This window comes from Terrapene carolina, unplaced genomic scaffold (assembly GCF_002925995.2).
Source record: "Terrapene carolina triunguis isolate 2854851 unplaced genomic scaffold, T_m_triunguis-2.0 Scaffold130, whole genome shotgun sequence".
NCBI lineage: Eukaryota > Metazoa > Chordata > Testudines > Emydidae > Terrapene > Terrapene triunguis.
This window is the reverse complement of record NW_020664481.1, coordinates 18,053,193-18,076,974: the sequence shown is the minus strand read 5'-3', so window position 1 is coordinate 18,076,974 and position 23,782 is coordinate 18,053,193. Positions and strand designations below refer to the sequence as shown.

Here is a 23,782-nt window from a genome sequence, read left to right as displayed (position 1 = left end):
TTATCTCTGAAGCAGACGACTTCTCAAAAATTGTAGACCAGTGTTATATATGAAAATTTATCCAGAATAAAGTGAAGTGTGACTTTAACATGGATTAACTATTCCTGAAAAACTCTGTGTGGACATGCTTATTCTGGAATAAGAGTGCTTTATTATGAAATTGCTTAATACACTTCAAGTAAATTACTTCAGAATAAGGAGCTCTTATTATAAGAGGTTTCACTTATGGAGTTAATCAGGAATAGCTATTCCAGAATTCCTCGTGAAGATAAGCCCTAAAATAATGTTACACAAGTTCTCTCCACATCCTGATGAAGCTCTGGGAACTGTTAACAATTCAGCTTTGACGTGTCTCTCCCCATTTTGAAGCAGAATAATTAGGTTATTTTAGTCCTTTTGTTCTTCAAGCAGAAGCTGCCATCCAGAATTGTGTAAATACTGTAGTTTTAAGCAAAAAGCTGATTGAATGGTTTCAATCAATATCTCATAACTGTGTTGCTAGACAGCTGAGATTTGAAGTCAGTGAACAAATGGGAACTACCTGCCCCTTTTTACAAGGGAATGACTTTTCCACTCCCTTTTGATTGGGGCTGAAAGTACCTTAGAGGGGATGGTGTTCTTTCAACCAGCAGTGAAGAACACTATCCCCAAAGTATCAATATGATGACCTTTTAACAAATCTTTTAAAAATGTTATAGTATCTGAGCTTCAAAAATCAGAGATCGGGTGGGTGAGATAATATCTTACCTCACTCACTTTCTCTCTCTAATATCCTGGGACCGACACAGGTACAACACTGCATACTTCAAAAATCAGGCAATTAAGAATTAATTTTATTTTAAAATCTTTGTGAACTTTTATGATTATTTTCTTTTAGTTAATGGAGTTGCTTGGACCAATGAAACACCTAGACAGAAGAGTCATACGTTTAATTGCCGCATGATGGTAAAAACATCTCATGATCTTTTGGATGATGTGGGCAGCAACCAGGACTCGCGTCAGAGATATGAAACCATGCAGTGTTTTGCTTTATCTCAGCCAAGAGCTATGATGGAAGAAGGAGAAGGTAATTTTTCTACAGGAAAATCTTCTTACTACAGTTATTTACTACTTAATTTATGTTATGAAGCCTGGGGTTTCAGAATTCCATGTTTAGAATAATTTAGGAGTTAAATGCAAAATCCTCAAAACTCGTCTCCCATATTATGCCTTTATCTTAATATTGCAAGAGTCCTGCTCCTTTATAAGAAATGTAATAGAATAAATAGGACACAGAGGACAATAACTCTTTCATTGCAGATTTGCAGTCCTGTATGATTTGTGTGGCACGTCGCATCACTACAGTGGAAAGGGTATTTCCAACAAACCCAGAAAGCTTTATTACAAGACATGACCTTTCAGGTGAGAAATCTACTTGAGGTGAAGGTAATGGATGGCTCTTCTTGTTTTGTTTTGTATAAAAATTGTGGCAAATAAGTTGGAATAACTAATACTACTTATACTGTTGCCTTTCTTCCTTTAACTAGGTAATATTTCAAATTATTTACGTTACATCTTCCTCTAGAAGTATTCCTAAAGTGTTTATTAATCATATATCAAGTTAATGAAGACTCATTGAGATAATTTCTCCTTTCCTTCTGTAACATCATGAAACCTTTATAGTCTGCTGTGGTATTTAAATTTTAAATATTTAAACACATTATTGGGCAGTTTTTTGCTTTAAGATGCCAATCACCTGCAGCTCCTATTGATTTCAGGTGTAGTTCTTTATAATCTCTGCAAACCATGCCCTCGGGGTCTCCTTTCGGTTGCATAAAACCAGGGAAACCCAAAATTGTTATACGCTTTTGAGAATTTTGGCATTAACCTCTGGGTGCCTCAATTTCCTTATATGTAAAAATGATATGGTAATAACTTACCTCACAGGGGTGTTCAGAATTTATGTTCATAAAGCAGTTTGAGATCTTTGCATGGGAAGCTGTGTGTAAGTGAAAAGATTAGATAGACGCTTAGAAAACAACTTCAGTGCTTAGATGCTACAGTGATGGGTACATTATAAAAACATAATATAGACAATATTTGGTGACTTTTGAAATACTATTCTGTATTTTTAATATTAGGATTATATTTAAAATGACAGGGACTCTATGATTATCTTAAGTGTTTCTTTCCTGTGACAGGTAAACTCGTCAACATAGATACAAACTCATTACGGTCTTCCATGAGACCTGGCTTTGAAGATACAATCCGTCGGTGTATTCAGAGGTTTTTGTGCCATAATGATGGACAGTCCTGGTCAAACAAACGCCACTATCAAGAAGGTAGCTCAGATTGCAGTGTTCAGTATACTGTCTTTCTTGCTAGTTGCAAGTGTGTGTGTGCGTGTGAGAGAGAGAGAGAGATAAAACCACTAAGCTCTGCTATTGTACATGCTTTTCCATGTCTTGAACCAGTGGAAAACGCTCTTTCTCATATTTATAAACTGAAGGATGGTGAGATCTCTATTAAGGAGTGCCTGGTGTAGCAGCTGCCTTGTTGTTCAAGTATGTCCATTGGTGTTTGATAGGTTTTATGAAATATACTAGACAGATATTCCTGTAGATTAAATTTATCTGTTTGTCCACAAGATAGGTACAGCAGGAAAGCAGCAGATTAAGCCATGCTTCCTTAATGAGCTGCTAGCATGGCTGTACATTGACTTGGAGGGATCCGCTTTTAGCAAAAAAAAAAAAAAAAAAAATACAATAGATTACTTGTTAGCTTTTGTCAAGAAGAGGGATGTGCCTATTATGAAATAGACTGTGACTTGAAGAAGAGCTCTGTGTAAGTTTGAAAGTTTGTCTCTCATCAACAGAATTTGGTCCAGTAAAAGATATTACCGCACATACTTTGTCTCTCTGCCATCAAGTCATTTTATCTAGTTCTATGAATAGCCCTTAGTTGGTAATGTCTCTTGGTCACTGATTACCTTTGTCCCATTCATATGAGAGCTACAGATGAAAGATCATATTTAAACCTTTTTCCCTCTATGCCAAATAATCTGTTTAATAGAGCATTAATTATATAAATATGTTTACCCAGCTTTGTCTGGGGAATTCTAAGAGACATAAGCAATTTTAAATAGCTAAATACTAGAGTTGGCTGAAAAAGTGGAATTTCCACCCTTCAGGAAATTCTGAGACTTTGAAATTTTGTTTCATCCCAAATTTGGGACAAAACGTCAAAATCTTGGAATTTTTCATGAGATGACCTTATAGAAACATTTTGTTTTGATTTATATATTACATTATAATTTATAATTTACTATAAAACACAGTCAAAATTAGATGTTTCAACCTCATCAAAATGAACTGTTTAGATAATTTCCAGTTGAAAATTTCTATTAAATCAGTAAGTTTCCATGAAACATTTGAATTTCATCAGATCACCATTTTTTGATTAAAGTTGTTTTATCGGAAAATTTTTTACTACTCTGATAGATACTAATTATTGCATCACGTTTTGAGGGTGATTTGAAGATTGAAATGTCTAAACCTCTTTCTTGGAATCAAAGCAGACCATTGATAAATGCATCAGCAGCTTTAGAGTTCTGACAGATCTGTGCAGTCAGCAAAAACTATATTCAAATCGCCGACTGAGGAGATATCTGAGCCATTAGCGATTATCTTTGAAAACTCATGGAAGGCAGGAGAGATTCCAGAGGATTGGAAGAGGGCAAATATAGTGCCAATCTATAAAAAGGGGAATAAGGATAATGTGGGGAATTACAGACCAGTCAGTTTAACTTCAGTACCCAGAAAGATAATGGAGCAATAAGCAATCAATTTGGAAACACCTAGAAGATAATAAGGTGATAAGTAACAGTCAATATGGATTTCTGGAGAACAAATCATGTCAAACCAACCTAATAGCTTTCTTTGTCAGGGTAACAAGCCCTGTGGATAGGGGAAGCGGTAGATGTGGTGTACCTTGACTTGAGTAAGGCTTTGATACTGTCTCACATGACCTTCTCATAAACAAACCAGGGAAATATAGCCTAGCTGGAGCTACTATAAGGAAGGTTGGAAAACCATTCCCAGAGAGTGGTTCATAGTAAAGCTGAAAGTGCATTTTGAGTGGGGTCCCTTAGGGATCGGTCCTGAGTCAGGTTCTGTTCAATATTTTCATCAATGGCTTAGATAATGGCATAGAGAGTACACTTACAAAGTTTGTGAATAATACGAAGCTGGGAGGGGTTGCAAGTGCTTTTGAGGGTAGGATTAAAATTCAAAATGATCTGGACAAACTGGAGAAATATGGTCTAAAGTAAATAGGATGAAATTCAATAAGGACAAATGCAAAGTACTCAGTTTAGGAAGGAAAAATCAATTGCACATATCAAAATGGGAAATGACTGCTTAGGAAGGAATACTGCAAAAAGGATCTGGGGGTTATAGTGGATCACAAGCTAAATGAGTCAATGGTGTACCACCGTGTTGCAAAAAAAGTGAACATCATTCTGGAATGTAGTAGCAGAAGAGTTGTAAGCAAGACACGTGAAGTAATTCTTCCACTCTACTCCGGGCTGTCAAGATCTCAACTGGAGTATTGTGTCCAGTTCTGGGCACCCCATTTCAGGAAAGATGTGCCAAAGTGGAGAAAGTCCAGAGGAGAGCAACAAAAATGAGTAATGTCTAGAAAACATGACCTGCAAGGAAAGATTGAAAATATTGGGTTTAATTAGTTTGGAGAAGAGAAGACTGAGGGGGGCATTTTTCAGGTAAATAAAAGGTGAGGAGGAGGAGGGTGAAAAATTGGTCTAATTAATCTCTGAGGATAGGACAAGAAACAATGGGCTTAAATTGCAGCAAGAGAGGTTTTAGGTTGGACATTAGGAAAAACTTCCTAACTCTCAGGGTAGTTAAGCACTGGAAGAAATGACCTGGGGATATTTTGGAATCCCCATCATTGGAGATTTTAAAGAGGAGGTTAGACAAACACCTGTTAGGGATGGTCTAGATAATACTTAGTCCTGCCTTGAGTGCAGGGGATCACACTAGATCACCTGTTGAGGTCCCTTCCAGTCCTACACTTCTATGATTCTATATTTTGATTTGCTCTCTACCCCCTTCCCCCCTGTTAGTCTTTGGGAACTGTAGCAGTATGTTCCAAGTCTTTGGATACCCATCCTGTATCATGTCTGTTTTTTAATCTAGTTTTTCAGCGTATTAATCTGATGAGTATATTCAACAATTATAGTAAAGTTTACATAAATTACTTGGTCTTTGGAATCTGAAATACAAGCAGATTACCGCTGTGCAATTGTGTTTTTCCTCACAGCTTATATACAAGGCCATGCTGAAACTCCACTGTATCGGTTCTCCTTAGCAGATGGTACTATAGTGACGGCACAAACAAAGAGTAAACTGTTACGAAATCCAGGAACTAATGACCGTCATGGATTTGTCTCCACCCACTTCCTTCAAAGGTGAAATTAACAATGTTCATCTGTCAGATTTAAATATTGTAGCTTTTTAAAAACACACATTTTTATTGATATTTAATGCTATATAACAGGAGTGGCCAAACTTACCGACCTTCTAAGCCACATACAATAATCTTCATTTTAACTGTAAAAGAGCTCAAGCCACAGTTTGGCCACCTCTGCTATATAAAGATTTGTTTAACCAAAATAAACAACATAAAACCCCACAAAACAATATAGTAAGCACACATGAAAAATTGTCTCATACGAATAAAATTGCTGTTTTAGATCTCACCTACAATAGGTTTATATATTTAAGAAACAAAAACCAAACAAGTTTTTTAATGCAGGTCTTGTTTTACTATCATAAACCCAGTCTACTATCATAATAGCTAATTGGTAATTTTCCCTCTGGGTCACTATTTTATCCATTCACTTTCCTCTAGAATGTATATTTTTAATAATAAAGCTTGGATGGATAGAAAGACCCAATTAAACACTTTATCCTCTTTGCCACTTTCTTACTGGAGATCCATTTAAAGACAAAGAAATGAACTGGTAAAATGTGCCATACATCTCTCAAGAAGTAAAAAGTCCGACTTTGCCTTAAATAGTACCTCCTGTGACTTGTCCCTGTTGATTGCAAGATTAATTGAAAGGCACTTTGGAAGTAGTCTGTGGCTGTCACTGCAGAAATGCTCCCAGCTGCTGGTCAATGAGCAGCTGAGATTGTTTATGGCGATATTAAAGTGTTTTTTCTGTGACAAGTGGAGTGGTGTCATTCATTGACTCGGAGAAGAAAGTGATACAAGAAGGGTGATGTTCAAAATGATAAATGCATAAATCTAAATAATGGCCAGAGATATAAAATGCTTTAATGGGATAAGATTGAGTTCCCCCCACAAATTAAATGACTTTTACTCCTTTATAATGTGTGAATGAATGAGCAGTATGGCCACTCAGTGACTCAAGTTTAGTGACACTTTTGTGGATGTAGCTTATGTATTTCTTGCTACTTTTTTTAGTGATTATTTAATGTTATCAATTCTCTTTACATGGAACTTGATTGTTATAAAGTTTTAAATGTTTTTCTGTGGGGTGGGGTGGCGGGATGCTGAATTTGCAGAGAACAGAATGGATATCGTCCAAATCCCAATCCAGTGGGACAAAACATCAGAGCATCTACAGCTGGAAGCACAAATTCTGTTGGTGCTATTATGAACATGTCACCAGGTCAAAGCATGCCAATGCAGAACAGAAACTATGGCATGGGAGATCCCAGTGCGATGGGACAGATGAGCGGCATTAGATACATAGGTCCTGGTAATATTGGACCCATCAACTCTGGACCAGGAATGCAGTCCTCTCCTTATCAGAACAACAATTATGGGTTAACGATGAGTAGTCCACCACATGGTAGTCCCAGCTTGACTTCCAGCCAACAGAACTTAATGATTTCTCCTAGGAATCGTGGGAGTCCAAAAATGGGTTCACACCAGTTTTCTCCAGTTGCAGGTATTTTATTTTTGGTACAAAATTTTCTCTAGGGTTTGCTTTTTGCCCCTTTTTATCTTAATTTTTTGTTCTTTTTTTATATATTATGGTCTTATAACATCTGAACTACTATACCTTAGTGTAAAATACCTAATTTTATGATGAGGATATATTTAAAGGTACAGTAATTAATGCTACAGTATTTCTTGTTTCTGCTATCTGTATTTCAGTTCTTAATGTGCATGCTTAAATAGACTTATTCAGTATAATGGTTACCTGGCAAGTAAAGTCAAATGTAGATATGATCGCTTCTCTTATGTAATAACTCTAACATAATAACTTTGATACAGGTATGCACTCGCCAATGGGAGCTGCTAGCAACACTGGCAACAACAGCTTCTCTAGCAGTTCCCTTAGTGCCCTTCAAGCCATTAGCGAGGGGGTTGGAACTTCCCTTCTATCAACACTTTCCTCACCGGGTCCAAAATTGGATAATTCCCCAAATATGAATATAGCTCAGCAAAGTAAAATGGGCAACCAGGACTCAAAGAGTCCTTCTGGCTTGTATTGTGAACAAAGTCAAGTGGAGAGTTCTATGTGCCAGTCAAACAACAGGGACCTCCTTAGTGACAAAGACAGTAAAGAAGGAAATCTGGAAGGGTCTGAGAGTCAGAGGGGACCAAATGAAAGCAAAGGTCATAAAAAGCTCCTTCAGTTACTCACATGCTCCTCAGATGAGAGAGGGCATTCTACGTTGTCAAACTCACCATTGGATTCTGGTTGTAAAGAATCTTCTACCAATGTTACAAGTCCCTCAGGAGTCTCCTCTTCTACATCTGGAGGGGTCTCTTCGTCATCAAACATGCATGGGTCCCTGCTACAAGAAAAGCACAGGATTTTGCATAAATTGTTACAGAATGGTAATTCTCCAGCAGAAGTAGCAAAGATCACAGCTGAAGCTACTGGTAAAGATACCTACCATGACTCCAGCAATACAGCCCCCTGTGTAGAAGGAACTATCAAACAGGAACAACTGAGTCCTAAGAAGAAGGAAAACAATGCTCTACTCAGATACCTACTAGACAAGGATGATATAAAGGATCCACTTTCAAAAGAAATGAAACTTAAGGTAGAAGGTCTGGATAATAAAATGGGACACTGCAGTAGCTCCTCTATTCCTACTTCAAGTCAAGAAAAAGAGATTAAAATAAAAACAGAACCTTCTGAAGAGGTAGAGTATTTAACCTTGTACAGGAATTTTGTTGTTGAACTCACCAATATTTTTCTTATTAGAGTTAACCACCAAAAAGGAGACCATTCAATTTTTGTGTATGATTATTTCCAAGACAGTACTGAGTAACCACAGCATAAAAACATATGTTTAGTTTTATGATAGTTAACAGAGTACATTTAACTTGAACAACAGTATATATTGTAATAAAATGTGCTATACTGGAGTTCTTTGAATAATATTAGTATTGAGCTATCAAACAAGGCAAAGTATATTTAGTTTAGTTTATTTAAAATTAAATCTTTAAAATAGGCAATTTTACATAGCATATATTTATTTTCATGGGTCATTTGGAAATGGAGCTGCCAGCTGACTCAATAAATTAGTTGTGGGTGCTACAGTAGGAAGTAAAAGAGAATGAACATAAGTGGAAACGATCCATTTTCTATATGCAATTCGGTTTAAAAATGTGGGGTGCTAGTTTCTCACACTGGATTTACACAGAGGTGGTTCCGGTGACATTGCCGTTGATTACATTGGTGTAAATGTGAGAATGATGCCAGTGAATCCTGTAAAGAAAGTCTATAACTGAATATATATTATGTGATTTGTGCTTTTCAGTACTTTAGATGTTTAAAAAAAAAAATCTTCGGGAAGTTGGAGAGGAAGTGCCATCAAACAACTTGTTACATGTACATACAGTAGCCAAAGCTGATTCTTTAAATTGTTCCGTACAGGCAGGCCCCTGTGCCTGAATGGAAACCCATTTTGTCTTCAAATGTTACTTCTTATCCCAATTTAAAACACTATTTGAAAATGTTCAACTGTGTTTAAATATATCTGAATAGATGCTTTCATAATCGAAAGTAGTTGAATTTAGGCCTGTGATTCTGCAACTGCTCTGCCTGGGCTGGCTCCTTATTGAAGTCAGTGGTGCTCTTGGTAGGCATAGGGGCCTTGTAAAGTTCTTCAGGGAAGGACTGTGTATTTCTGTACAGTGCCTAGCACATTTTGGGAACTACTGCAATATAAATAATGTTGATTATTCATAGGGTGGTTTTTCAATAATCATCTGGAGTTTTCTGTACCATATAGGAAGACAATTACCAACTGCTATGTAGTTTATATATACATGTGCTCTTTAAATCTCTGAGAATTATGGAACACTTTCATGGTGAGGTTATAATCTAGCAAACTAACATAGATCTATTTTGTTCAAACTATGTGATTCAGGTATTGGCATGTACAATTATAATAATTGTAACTATGAATTAAAGTCATGCCCGTAGTGCTTTGCTTTACCATTCAAACTTTTGAGACTAATGCGGAGAAGTCTCTAAAATTTGAGATGCTAAAGATATTTGCATTCAGGTTAATTTTTTGTGTAACTACTTTTTCCCTGAAGTTTTGCTTTTCCAAAACCAACAAAGCAAAATTAACCAAATAGTTGAATGATGTCTGAAGAATTCTTTGGAAGTCAGCATTAAATGTCGTAACTGAACTAAAGTGTTTGACTGCATATGTTGCTAAGGGTTGTTAAGACTTGTGAGGGGCTAAATGGAATGTTAAAGGATGAATAATGTGAGAGTAGTATTTTGTTTGTTTTTTTTCCTTTTAGATGAGTGGAGACTTGGATAATTTGGATGCAATACTGGGTGATCTGACTAGTTCTGATTTTTACAATAATGCTATGTCTACAAATGGGAATAGTCTTGGAACTAAGCAAACATTATTTCAAGGAAATGCCCCATTGGGTAAGGAAGTTGACTTAATTCCACTTTTCTGTAAAGTTAGGGGCTATTGTGTGATTTGCTTTCAATGTAATGTACATTTAACTCCTTCTTTGCTTGATGAATGTTTTGTTTCAGATTTGCTAGGAAATCAGTCTACAGGAATAAGTGATATGTGCAGGGCTAGTTATCCATTGGTAGATTGTGTTTATATAATTAGCGTGAAGAAGTATTATGAAATATCAGAGGACATTGAAAATCCCTTTTCAGCCAGCATCTGATTTTTACTAAATTTTAAAAATTGATACAGAGCTGTGTATCTGAATTGTGGGCCTTGCCAATGGGCATGTCCAGACTCTAGCATTACAAAGAGCAGTCTCAAGAGCTTTGTGTGCCCTACAAATGTGGAGTACAGTTAACTTCTCTTCACTTCCCATCTCATGGTCCTCCTTGCACTTCTCTAATGTTGCACTCTAGATATCCACACACCAAAGACAGTGGGAAAATATATTGTTATGAATTGGGGCAATTGCAGATTAAAAGAAGTAACTAAATCCTTGCAGCTGGCCAGGGAAAGGCTGAGGGATGAATGGCAAGCTTCTGATTTGCCACTGCTCTCCCAGGTACCGTTAGGCCTGCACCATCTAATGACTACTTCTACTTTTATTTCTAAAGGGCTGGCCATCCCTACCAGTAGAGGGAGTGGGAGGGAAGGTTAATGTTACATGTGAGATGCCATCATTACCACCATCGCTGTGTTCTACATCTGTCTCAGTGCATAGATACTATAGTGATAAACACATTACAAAAGCTTAAAATAGATATCTCCTGGCAAGTAAGTTTACTCCTATGGCTAGTAGATGTCTAGTACGTTTTTCAAGCTCTCCTGAGGAGTGTCGGAGATAACCAAATTTCATACTGGAGGTGGACCTTGTGGGTCTTTGTTTGCTTTGAGGCAATAATTTTTGCATTTTGATGTATGTAACTGGTATATATATCAAGGGCAAACCAAAGAGTAGGAACCAGTATGGGTTTTGATAGAGCAAGTTGGTTCCAGGTATTTCACAGTAGGATGAGGGTGTGTTAGCAAAAGAGGTGTAACCTGAAAGTGAATAAGGCTGGAGAGCCCAATGGGATTAAGATGCTTGAGAGAATTGTAACTTTCTAAGGGTGAGGAATAGAACCTTGCTTTCAGTTAAGATTATTAAGAGAGGTGAGTTGCACACTTACTTTGGAAGGACAGTACTTTCCAGACACACACCAAGTTTTGTGAGAATATACGATGGATAAAATAAGAACTGAAGACCAACACCAATATATCAAGAGGCATGCACAGTGCTCATGAAATTGTAATACAGTATATGCCGGGAGAACACCTAGACAAAGAATCCTAGATTGTAATTTAAAATGTTTGATCATATTACACCTAGGGTCCAAGGACTTGTTTGGCTTATCTGCAGGGACAAACACCTAAAACAAAATAGTCATTCATGGCTTGTTAAATGTGTAGTGTAATTGCTCAAAAATAGATATAACTTGTATAAATCATCAGTAGGGCATTCTATTTCTTGTTTAAAGATGTACAGTTGAAAGCATCTTTTAATTCTTTAACAGGTATGAGAAGTCCCCAATCTGTGCAGACTACCCGTCCTCCTTTCAACAGAGCCATGTCTTTAGACAGCCCAATACCTGTGGGTTCAAGCCCTCCAGTGAGGAGTGTCAATGCATTCTCCATGTTACAAAAGCAAAACATCATGGGTGGGAGTCCAAGAATGATCGAGAACCAGGAAAATTTTGGATCAAACATGGGTTTGTTGATGACATACAAACAGATCTCATTATAATTGAAAATATTGTAAAATTTTAATGTGCTGAAATTAGTTAAAACCCTGAATGTATAAGAATGAGTCATGTTAATCTTTAATATTTACCATCTAAATCATTAAACTGATTTTAAGCAACTATTATTATCCATAGCTGGAGTTATTAGGTTATAGCTGTATCCCAGCCATGTGTTCTACTGGGACTTTGTTTTAGCTGAATTATTAAAAAAAAAACTGTTTTGAAATACTAAAGTGTCTATTTAATGTGTGGTTGACAAGATCAGTTTGTGAGAGCAGCCAGTCAAAAAAATTTGTTAATATTCTTAATTTTGGCTAAATTAATATGCTTGGAAGAAGAAATGAAGCATGCCATGGCCAGATTTAATAGGAGTTCAGTAATCTGTTCTCTGCTCATTGGCTGTTGTCACTGTAATTAGTGAGAAAATAGAAATGGTTCCAATAAAAAAAGTTATCATATGTTCTATAGGAGAAATAATCTTTTATATGCTCTTCATTGTACTAGGTGGACCCAACAGAAATATGGCTATGAATCAGCATCCAGCAGGAGACTGGGTTTTGCCAAGCTCTAAGGTTAACAGACTGGAACCTACAAATTCTGGTTCAATGGTGAGACCAGGACCAGACTATAACCCATCCCTTCCCAGACCTACAGTGGGTGGCTCCATGCCTGGTTTGCCCATCCGGTCTAATAGCATACCTGGTACAAGACCAGTGCTACAACAGCAAATGATTCATATGAGTAAGTTCTTTACATTTGTATAAACCTATTTAATAAAATGCATAGTTGTTTGTTGATCAGGCATTCAGAATAAAGATCCTTTTAATTTCAGTATCTGGATTTACATCCAAAGACAGTTAATTCCTTGAGGCAAGCTCCATATTTTTCTCTTGTGCATGGAAAGTGCCAGCACACTGTAGAAAGTTCCTTAATCTTAATGATAATTAATAATTTCAGACTAAGGAATTCCATATTTAATTATTTGTCCGTATGTTTGCTTATATTTCCAATTGGAGGTGTCATTTTTCCTATCACACCAAAAGAAAAAAAAAAGAGTATTCATATATTGATAATCTATCTCTATATTCTTCTTGGAGATGGCTTCTACATATTCCCGCCTATGAAATTCAGAGTTCTAGGAACCACTCTATAGTTAGCTGCAGGTGTAGGGACTCTGTATCAGGAGTTTTAGGAAATCTAGTTTAAAAGAAAAAAAAACTATTTTAATTAGTAATAGTTATTGGTGGTAATATTGGTTTTACTAGTATGTACATAGCTTTTTAGGTTGTCTAAGGTAGTTGTAAAACGCTTTTTTAAAAAAAATTCTGCACTATCATGCAGTTAGATTCTTGGACCTACTATGGCTCTTTTCTGGGGTGTCATGTCTCATATAGAACCTAAAGACCTCTACTAGAGAGACCGGATTTAAATGGCGATCTCATGCCCTTTTGTCATCCTAAAACTAGCTGATCCAAGAAGAAATCATTTTACAGTGTTCAGAAGATGCTTCTTTAAACTTGACCCATATTGATGCTTGACCACTTGGTACCTGAACCTCTCATCACTGTTTTCCCCAGGGCAGAATTGTCCTGCATTTGCATCCAGATTTTTTTTTATCAAAATTAGTGTCTGAGTTTCATGTGAAGAAGACTATCAATGCCCTGTTCTTCTTTTTAAAACATGATGCTCATATGAGAGAAACGAAGCTTCATGCCCAAAATGTTAAGTGGGCCGTAAGTTTTAATTAAGAGAGAACTCAACCATTAAAGAAATTTTCCATGCTTTTTATAGCATTTTGGGATCAGTGTAAAGGAAATGCCATTTCCACATAGCACCTCTCAAAGTCAATTGGACTGGACCCTTAAACTTGTTATACTTCAGCGAAGGTTACGGTACCCAAGGGTCTGAGGGCTCACTTTACCAGGGCTAAGGCAGGATCAGTGGCATTTCTCTGACATTTCCATCATAGAAATCTATTGCCTAAGGTTTCTCAGCCCTACTGTCTCAACTTGGCATTGGGATGTGATGCTCAATTTGAGAAGACAGTTCTGCAGTTCTTGTTTAATTAGAACTCCTCAGCCCATCTTGCTGGAAATTGTATTGCTAGTGAATTCTTATAAGTGGAAATCTGTAGAATACAGCTGAGTTTTGGGAAAAGTAATGCTTGTTGGGACAGCACAAATGCCCCCACACTGCACTGTTTGTTTGGAGATGTTAAATGGTGATGTGATCCCCAGCCGGCTCAGTTCTTTCTGTTAAAAAACAGAATTCAATGGGAGTAGAACTTCTGGTAAGAGGGAAAGGTGAATGGATAAGGCAGAGGCAACACACTCAAATAACCAGTTGCTGATAAGTAACTTATTTTGTACTTGTCTTTAGAATGTCACATGTGTTCATGTCACTATTACAGTGCATGATTGATAGTGTCCTGACTTCACTGGCAAGAAGAGCGGGGTGGATAAAAACTGATACTTTTTTTTAAATAAAAAAACTTTTTAAATTTAAATCTGTTTTTAATTTAAATTGAATACAGGTTATTGCAATAAAATCTAGACTATTTAAAATTAAATTTGAAATTATGACAATCTATGTTAAGGCCTAAACTTTTATAATCTATTAAAATAATTTAAATTAATTATATGAGTAATATTAAGCAGTTCTTGCTTGTTGCCAAATTTTAAAGAAAGTCAAACCACTTAACTGGTGGAAGTCAGTGTGGTGGAACCAGAGTTTGTTGATGTGCTAAACCAGCTTTTGACAGCAGTAGCCTCTTCTACTGGTGCAGAGAAAGTATTTTCTTAAATTCAACTAGTTCAGTTCAATATTAGCTCAAAGTTAAGAAACCAAATGGGAGTTGCAAAAGCAGGAAAGCTTGTTATACTTTTCCTCTTCCAATCTATGAATAGAATCTGGGTCTGAAAGGATGAGGTCTACTAGTTCTAAAATCTTGAAGGTCATGGTAACTAGAAACAATCAGTTTCGTTCACTAGCTACAGATAATACTTCCTTTGATAAATAAATCAGTTTTAAATGCCAAACATATTTTGATATACTTCTTGATAAACTTTTTTTTCTCATGTTTCAGCATATTTAAGGTAGTTTTATTTAACTAATAAAAATACCATTTTAAAATACAGGTTTTTTGCATTTTTAATTGAACTTTAATTTTCATCCAACTAGAGCTTGACACAAATCACAAATAAACAATTAATATTTTAGTAGATAAATGAATAATTTGCCATTTTCTACGATAATAAAATATAAACATTAAAAATCTGAATAAATGTAAATTAAGCTAGATAATTGCTTACATAAGTGTGCTTAAATATAGTGTATTCTCCTGGTTAGCAAAAAGTAGTACCAAATTTAGTGTAAAGGGTAGATTTAGTTGCAAATCAACATGTTTTAATGGTTACCAACCAGTGACAGTTAACATTTCTTTAGGAAAATAACTAAAAAGTATAAATGCAAAACAAGATTAAAATTGATTATTTAAAATAAGGTTTCCTGCTTGCTGATTTAAATCATGAATAAAATTGGGGATTTAAATCTCTTTGATTTAAATGAACCCACCCTGAAAAATCACTTTTGAATTATATAAGGTTACTGCATTCATATTGTTCCCATTTGAGGTGTTGTGGGACTGATACTAGACATCAAAATCATATCATGTAGAGAGCAATAGCTCTAGTCCTTCATGTCGTGTGTGTGTGTGTGTGTGTGTGTGTATGTATGTATGTACATGCTGTTTAAAGTATTTAGTTCTAATTAGACCGTTAACCTATTGAAGTTACCAGTATAACACACAATAATCTGTAGAATCCCAAACTTTTATTTCACATGTAAAGCAGGATGTTAAATTTTACCTTTGTTTTCAAAAAATAATAAAATTAATTTTACTTCATAGGGCCTACTGAGATTAATATGGGTATGGGAGGTAATCCTTATGGGCAAACAGGACCATCTAACCAGCCAGGATCATGGCCTGATAGCATGCTGTCCATGGAGCAAGGACCTCGAGGGTCACAAAACAGGTAGGGTTTAGAATAGGTGATGAAAGCTGCATAGTTTGAATATGACTGATCACTGCTATAAGAAGAGTTTAAAAATTGGAACAGTATTTGTTCTAAGATATGACTTTCTGAACCCCTTTAGTGCTTCCAGAGCCCTTTGTTCCATGAGCAGTGGGCACCAACTGACATAGAAGATTCATCAAAAAATGGGCCTGTGTCCTAACAGAACACTAACACCACCACCAATACGGCATACAGCAGATGTTAAAATAACCTGGTTTAACAGCTTTGAGGATAATTTTCAGCTTTGTTTTAATTGTTTTAAATACATTTTTATAAACACATACATGATGATATAATATGAAAATATGTGACAGTGCTACGTGAGAAGTTCCTAGAAGTGAACTTTGAAAGTTCTTTTCTAACTCTGAAAATTTCTCATCTCTCTTGCTATCATGGATTCATAAACTGGTAATAGTTGGATTTGATAGGTCTTTTCCATTTTAGTGCATGCAGTAGTGGATTTGGGAGTAAAGACTTCAGGCTTGTCTACATTAGCAGTTCATGGCAAGCTAGGGTGTAAATCTACCCTGCGCTAGCTTGCCATGAACTATGTATTTGTGTAGACAAGCCCTTAGTTTCTGTTTCCAGCTCTGCTGCTGTGACATTGTCCATGTCTGTTAACCTTTATACCTTAGTTTACCCTTCTGTAATATGGGTAATACTTACCCATTTCTGTAAAGTTGTTTGCTATCTTCAGGTGATATATGCTACATGTTTTTATAATTAATGGTTTTTAACTTGTTGCTTTATAGACAATTAGTTAGAAGTTCTTTGGATGATTTCTTATGTCCACCTCCTAACATGGAAGGCCAGAGTGATGAAAGGGCTCTTTTAGATCAACTGCACACCTTGCTGAGTAACACAGATGTCACAGGACTGGAGGAAATTGACAGAGCATTAGGAATTCCTGATCTTGTAAATCAAGTAAGTAACCCAGAGGTTTTTAACCATTTATTTTCCTGCTTCCTGTATGATCTTGGCACTTGGAAAGTGAATGAAAAAAGCATAACATCTCAACCTTTTAAAATCTGCTCCAGGCGTCCCTCTTTGATGAAAAATACTAACCAGTATTCATTAAACTTTATACCAAAAGAACTTGTATTATGTTTTTCAAAAAATACTACAGGTAAGAAGGTGTCATTTTAGCATAACAGACATGGATATATTCCAATTCCTGACTTCTTATAATATTTTATTAACATAAACAATTTGATATTACTATTTATTCCTGTTAGCACTGCAGAAGTAGCACAGCTATGGGAGAGTGAACTGGATTCTTGTGATTCATGCAGCCTCTACAGAGCTCAGATTGCAGAATACTTTACTGGCAATGATGTGCACATACAAAAGAACTCAGTATGGCTTTCCGATCCCAGACTGAGTTTGCATGGCTGGCTGTTAAAAATATAAAATAAAATATTTTTAAAAATCTTGTAGAATGAGCACATTTGATCTGGAAATCATTCAGAAACAGAACCCTGTACTGTCCGTTTTACAAAGTCATTCTTCGAAGTAAAACTACAAAGGCACAGGCAAAGTGCTGGGGGGATGGGGGAGGTGTTCAAACCCCAGGCCTTGCCCCCACTCCACCCCTTCCCCGCCTCTTCCCGCTCAGTTCCGCCCCCTCCCCTGAGTGCACTGCATCCTTGCTCCTCCCCCTAGCCTCCTCCACACTGCAAAACAGCTGATTGCAGCGGGCAGGAGGTGTGGGGAGGCAGAGTGAGGTGCTGATCTGCAGGGCCTGCTGGCGAGTGGGAGGCACTGGGTTTGTGGGAGAGCTAATATGGGGGTTGCTGGTGGGCATTCACTCACGAAAGCTTATACTCCAATACATCTTAAAGGTGCCACAGGACTCTCTGTTAATATTTAAAACGACACTATTCTTATTTGCAATATATTCTTTGTCTGTTAAAGGGGCAAACTTTGGAACCGAAGCAAGATTCATTTCAAGGTCAGGAATCTGCAGTTATGATTGACCAGAAGCCTCCATTATATGGTCAGCCCTATCAAGGGCAAGGGGCAGCAATGCCAGGAGGTTTTACTAACATGCAGGGACAACAGCAATCCTTTAATTCAATGATGAATCAGATGAGCCAACAGAGTAATTTTCCACTGCAAAGTATGCATCCTAGAGCAAGTCTAATGAGACCCCGAACCAATACACCAAAGCAGCTCAGAATGCAACTCCAGCAGAGGCTTCAGGGGCAGCAGGTAATCTTTTTTGTTTACACTTTTGTCTTCCTCCAAAAGATAGAAAACTTTGTTGCAGTGGAGAGAGAGGTAAAGTGAATTATATTACTTCAGAAGAATAAAGGGAACATAGAAATTGCCATACCAGTTCACATGAGGGGTGTCTAGTCAACCATCTTGTCTGACAGTGGCCAGTACCAGATGCTTTAGACTCTAGAACAGTGGTTCCCAAACTGGGGTTCACGAAATGTTACAGGGGGTTCTCGGGGAAAAAATTCCCCAATGGTGGACAGAGCTGTCCTTAGGGATCCCTGGCAGCCTGGAGCTCCTGGACTTCCAAGAGCTAAGCAGATCAAAGCAAGCATATCTATCACATTGAGGAGACTTAAACTTCAAGACTCCTTATAAGAAATGGAAAGGGAGGTGGATATTTTTTGTTCTTTTTAAAATTAAATAGGCAGCTAGTATTGTTTTTAAAATTATGATGAACAACAAGTTTAAGCTTTGTTGTAACATGCGTTGTTTGCCTGGACTGCTCAAGACCTGAATGCTTATGTAGGAGGAACTCTCTGAGTTGGCTTCTTAAATATCTTTATCCTCTTTCACATCTGATACTCCTTGATGAAACATAGGAGCCTTGTCTTATAACAGGCTTATTCAAAGTGATACAAGCTACAAAAGTCAGATCTTGGAAGAGTGTTGCTGTTTTCATAATGTAATAAAATACTGTAATGATAAATAATAATAAATAGTGTGTAATAAGCATGTCATAAAAACAAATTTTATATTTCCAAGATCACTGCTTTTATAATTTATACTCGGGTAAAGGAGAAAATCCCTGGAAATATTCATTTTTAGGAGGGGGTTTGTGAGAATTGACATTTTAGTGAAAAGGGTTCACAAGTTGTTAAAGTTTGGAAACCACTGCTCTAGAAGAAGGTGCAAGAACCTCAGTTTGGTCAACTAGTGAATAAGTTGCCCATAGGAGATATCTCTTCCTAGAACCTCCCAGTTAGAGGTTGGTTTTGCCCTACAGTACAAAGGTTTATATTGCTTCCAAATTTTTGTTCTTTTAAAAATAATCCTGTTTAATATAATTCTGGATGATCTCATTATCCATGCAAATGTCCAGTCTTTATTCTGAGTCTTGTTAAGCGCTTGGCCCCAGTGATGCCTTCTGTCAGTGAGTTCCGCAGTAAATATATCTGGCTTTTTAATAATTAAATAGCTTTTCAACTTATTTTGCAAATTAATTAATTTTTATTGTGTCAAAACAATGACTTCACAAATATCAAAATGTGCTATTATCTACCAATCACTCCCTCTCTGAATAGAGGCATTCAGATATCACTTGATTTGATTAATTGTATTAAATAAAATTTAAGTGAATGGTGGTGGTACTTTTTTTAAAGTATTGTTTGTTCTCCCTTATGAATCTGATCCATTTTAGATACCCTGATGTTATGGTGATAGGCACAGTATAAGAAACAAGATAGATTTTAACACTGTGCCATAAAAATTTAAAAAAGGGTTATTTGTTGTCTCACCGTTTTGATTTAAATTGAAATATTCTGTTAAGAAATGTAATTTGTGTGCCACAGTAGAGTGCAACCTTTATTATCCATAAGTCATTGGGGAACACTGAATATGTTTTGAATAACAAAAGTAACTGATAGCAGAGGAAATTTTTATTGTAATAAGTGTAAAGGGTTGTGAACAAATTCTGGATAACAGGGAGTGTCAGATAATAGAGGCTGGGAGAATTAATGTAGTGGCTTATACTATAAAAGAGTGTAGTATTCAGCACTTCCCATCGCATACTTTTCTTCTTGGCTGGACCAGGGCATTGAATCAGGCTATGGCTTTTTGAAGCAACTGTCATGTCTTTTTATAATAGTAGCTTTAACGGTATCCACCCTTGAAACAGAGATGAAACCTGTAGTTATATATATTTTGGAACTCGGAGTATAAGTGTTGGTCTACTATACTGTGCTTCAAATAAGTTTGGTTACAAAATATTTTATAAGAAAGTAAAGCCTTTTAGTGCCAGGCCACTTAATTTGAATGTGTGAATTACAACTGTTCATGTTCAAATTTAAAGATGAATGCTTCAGCATTATGTATCTAACAAGGTAAAAACACTAATCTCTGGATTCTAGATGCAAAAAAAAAAAAAAAATTACATTTGCAGAAAGGTGGTTTCTTTTTCTTATTTTTTCCTAAATAAAGAGTTTAGCTGCTGTTACTTGGTTTGATTGTTGTAGCCTGGTGTTTTTGAAGATTCCTATTTGAAGCAGATTAATACAGCCCACTTAGACACTGTTAATTGTCTTTCCCTAAGTTTTTGAATCAGACCCGTCAAGCACTTGAGATGAAAATGGAAAACCCAGGTACTGGTGGTGCCCCAGTCATGAGGCCAGTCATGCAGCCGCAAGTGGGGTCACAGGTGAGTAATCATCACACTCACCCTTCCAAAATAGCATGTTGTAAAATAGCAGGGAACAAACATGTCACACACAAGTCCTTATAGAATTCAGGCCTTCTCTCATGGTTCCACGGGGTATATTTATTTTCTTTGGGGGCTGAAGAATGATCCTCATTATCAAGTGGGTATATCCCCCACAGTTCTGAAATTGCAGACTTGTGGGCACTGGTACCTGTGGTCTGTTATGATATGCTACAGATGCAGAGTGTAAGTAGTATTTTACCTATATGAAATGAGTGGTAAGAAGATAACATCCTGCATTAGCTTTTAGCATGAATAAGATAGTTTAATGCAAACTTAAACTTGATATTTTGATCATTTTAACACTGCCAACTGGCTTTCATTAATGTGAATTCCATTGCTAGCCCTGAATGTGCTGGGTCATATGGGTACAAAATATGTACATGGATTGATTCTCTGGCATGCCTTTAATTTTACTTTGTTAAATATCATCCAATACATTTTTTTTGTTTGTTTGTTTGTGGGGTAGCAGCAAGGTTTTCTTAATGCTCAGATGGTGGCTCAGCGCAACAGGGAGCTAATAAGTCATCATATCAGACAGCAGAGGATGGCAATGATGATACAGCAGCAACAGCAACAACCTCAGACCTTCAGTCCACCACCAAATGTGACTGCCTCAGGAAGCATGGACAGTTCTCTGGCAGGTCCCCCAATGGCTCAAGTTCCTTCGCAGCAATTCCCATATCCGCCTAATTATGGTACTGATGCTCACATCTCAACTCTGTCTCTCCCTCACTCCATCTTCCCTTTCTTCCATTTATCTTATCTACCTAAATATTCCAGATCACCATGAGGCTTGGGAAAAAAAATTCTTATAAAAAAGTGTGTGGGTGGGTGGGTGTGGTTTTCAGAGATCCTGAACACACTGTGTAACCAAACATTATTAAATGGAACTCCCTCTGTCAGAGTGAGGGAGGCTATCCATTTATTTCCCATACCAGGCGTGATTTCATCAAATATACATGTAAGTCATTTCTGTTTGTGAAGATACAGTATAAACAATGAGAGCCCAAGAATTTACATTATCATTGTTTGGTTATTTTCCAATATCTATACAATTGTTATGCAAAGCTCTCTGGCTGCTGCTTCCAGAATTTGCCATATGCTGCCCATAATAAAAATGGCTTCCCCTTCCTGCAGATATATTAAAGCAAGTGAAAGTTAGAAGGAAATGGAGAGGATTAGGATGGCTAAACCTTTGTTGGTAATAGTCTAAGCACAGTGATCTCCAGTATACAGACGAGTGCAGGGGTGAGAGGAGAGTGTAGGGAAAACTGCTAACCTGTGTAGCTTGTTTCCATCCTGGGCTAAAAAATTGCTTAGAACTTTTGTTTTAGGTTTCAGCATTTATTCAGCCCAGGAAATGGTTATTACCATATAAATATGGAGCTCCGTTGGTTATCATTTAAATAGTCAAAAAATTAAAACACAGTTAACTGTGCTGCCAATGAGCTTACTGTTTGTTTACTATGTAATTAGTTTATTGATCTATTGTTTCCTGATGTAACAGATTCTATTACGCTTCTCTTCCCCCACCCCCTTTTCTGTTTTGATAACTTTCTTGCCTGGATGATTCCATACTGTCATGATTTCCATAGAACTGTTCAGTAGTTCATTTATAGAAAGCAATGAATATTTATTTGAATTCATGCAGCATCTATCTGTACCTACTATCTGGCTGCCCTCAAAACCCAGTTTTGAGAGAGAAAAGTCATTATTGTGAATCCAGATACATAATCCCAAGTAAATTCTCTAACCTGTTTGCTACAGAACACTACAGCAACTTATATCTGACTAGCTTTCTGCAGCATTCTCTTAAATGCAGTCATTTTATTAGAATATGAGACATTCCTGATACAATTAAATGATTTAATTACCAAGATGGATGTTACATATTATATTAACTTCTTACTTGTTAGCTTCTTTGTGTTATAATTTCTCATGCACACCTATGATGCTGTATAAATAATACCGAGGAGGAAAATATCTTTTGTTTCTTTTCACACATGAGTTACGAGGAAAATGTAAATAGCTCCTATTACGAGTATTGGAGGAAAAACTTTTGAAACACTGCTGAAAACTTAAGGAAAACTGAAAATATCTTGTTATAAATCATTTTGCTAATTATAGCCTATGTGTCTTTGCCCCTCCCTTTTGCAATATTACTGAGATTATTTGCAAAACCAGGATTTTATTGCTAAAATGTTTGTCTGCTTGTGCTACTTATTTGTCACATTAAGTTATAATTTGATATCACAACTAGTTGCTGTGGAAAGAATACGGAGTTCAGATGGGCAATAAGCTGCAGAAGCGAATGAAATTTTAAATGTGCATGTGCGCACATACAAATCCAATTTCCATGTAAGGGAAATGCAGACTAGTGTTTAAGAACAATTGTAAATCTCTGGGGGTTCAGGACTCATCACGCTTGTTAATGTGATGAGACATTTTTCATCCTCCATTGCAAGGAGATAGACTAAAAATCCTTAAAGATGACAATTAGCATCTGTTTTGTTTGTTCTTTGTCTTGTAAGGAATAAGCCAACAACCTGATCCCACGTTCAGTAGAGTAGCAAGCCCTCCCAACCCAATGATGTCATCAAGAATTAGAGCCTCTCAAAATCCCATGATGCAGCACTCTCAAACAGCAGCAATGTACCAGTCCCCTGAGATGAAAGGCTGGTCATCAGGAAACATGGCCAGGAGCAGGTGAGCAGTAAAGACTTAAGTCAGTGTTTTTCAAGTGTGACCAGTGATTTTGGGTGTCCCAATTTTCAAGTGCCAAAATTAAGACATTTCAAAGGGAGCTGATTTTCAGAGGGTGGGTGCTTAGCACTTTCTGAAAATCGTGGAGGAAATCTTGGCTCCATTAAAATCAATGGGAGTTTTGCCATTGATTTCAGTGCAGCCAGGATGTCACCCCAGGTCTCTTTTAAACTGTCTGAAGTTGGACACCAAAAATTGCTAGTTGCTTTACAAAGTCATGGCCGTATTTCTTAAATAAACACCCAGAATCTCTAAGTGTATGCTGTACAAAAAGCTAAGTAATCAAAACCTATATTCATGTTACTCAACACAATAGACATTAGTGTTTTACCTTCCATTAAAAATGTACGTGTGTGTGTATGTAGCACGCACGCCCACACATAGTAAAAATAACATTAAGGTTCTAACCCAAAGATGCACAGGCAAGGAGATTCTGATTTAAGGTTTCCATGAATCCCTTGACCCTTCAATGCTAAGATTAAG

The 23,782-nt window shown here is 36.7% G+C and overlaps 1 protein-coding gene across 4 annotated transcripts in view; it reads left to right on the top strand.

Moving 5' to 3' along the window:
* NCOA3 (nuclear receptor coactivator 3) overlaps positions 1–23,782 on the top strand; it is a 173,212-nt gene that overhangs the window by 143,230 nt on the left and 6,200 nt on the right. For 2 of the 4 annotated variants that reach the window (XM_026652708.2, XM_024207492.2), the window contains 15 exons: positions 878–1,066; positions 1,300–1,401; positions 2,181–2,321; positions 5,320–5,467; positions 6,591–6,979; positions 7,309–8,189; positions 9,808–9,943; positions 11,534–11,728; positions 12,266–12,502; positions 15,669–15,795; positions 16,590–16,761; positions 17,752–18,048; positions 20,369–20,473; positions 21,003–21,231; positions 23,068–23,242. In XM_026652708.2, coding sequence (XP_026508493.1) covers positions 878–1,066; positions 1,300–1,401; positions 2,181–2,321; positions 5,320–5,467; positions 6,591–6,979; positions 7,309–8,189; positions 9,808–9,943; positions 11,534–11,728; positions 12,266–12,502; positions 15,669–15,795; positions 16,590–16,761; positions 17,752–18,048; positions 20,369–20,473; positions 21,003–21,231; positions 23,068–23,242 — 3,523 coding nt within the window. The remainder of the gene's footprint in view (positions 1–877; positions 1,067–1,299; positions 1,402–2,180; positions 2,322–5,319; positions 5,468–6,590; positions 6,980–7,308; positions 8,190–9,807; positions 9,944–11,533; positions 11,729–12,265; positions 12,503–15,668; positions 15,796–16,589; positions 16,762–17,751; positions 18,049–20,368; positions 20,474–21,002; positions 21,232–23,067; positions 23,243–23,782) is intronic. The other 2 variants (XM_026652709.2, XM_026652710.2) reach the window with 2 other exon arrangements.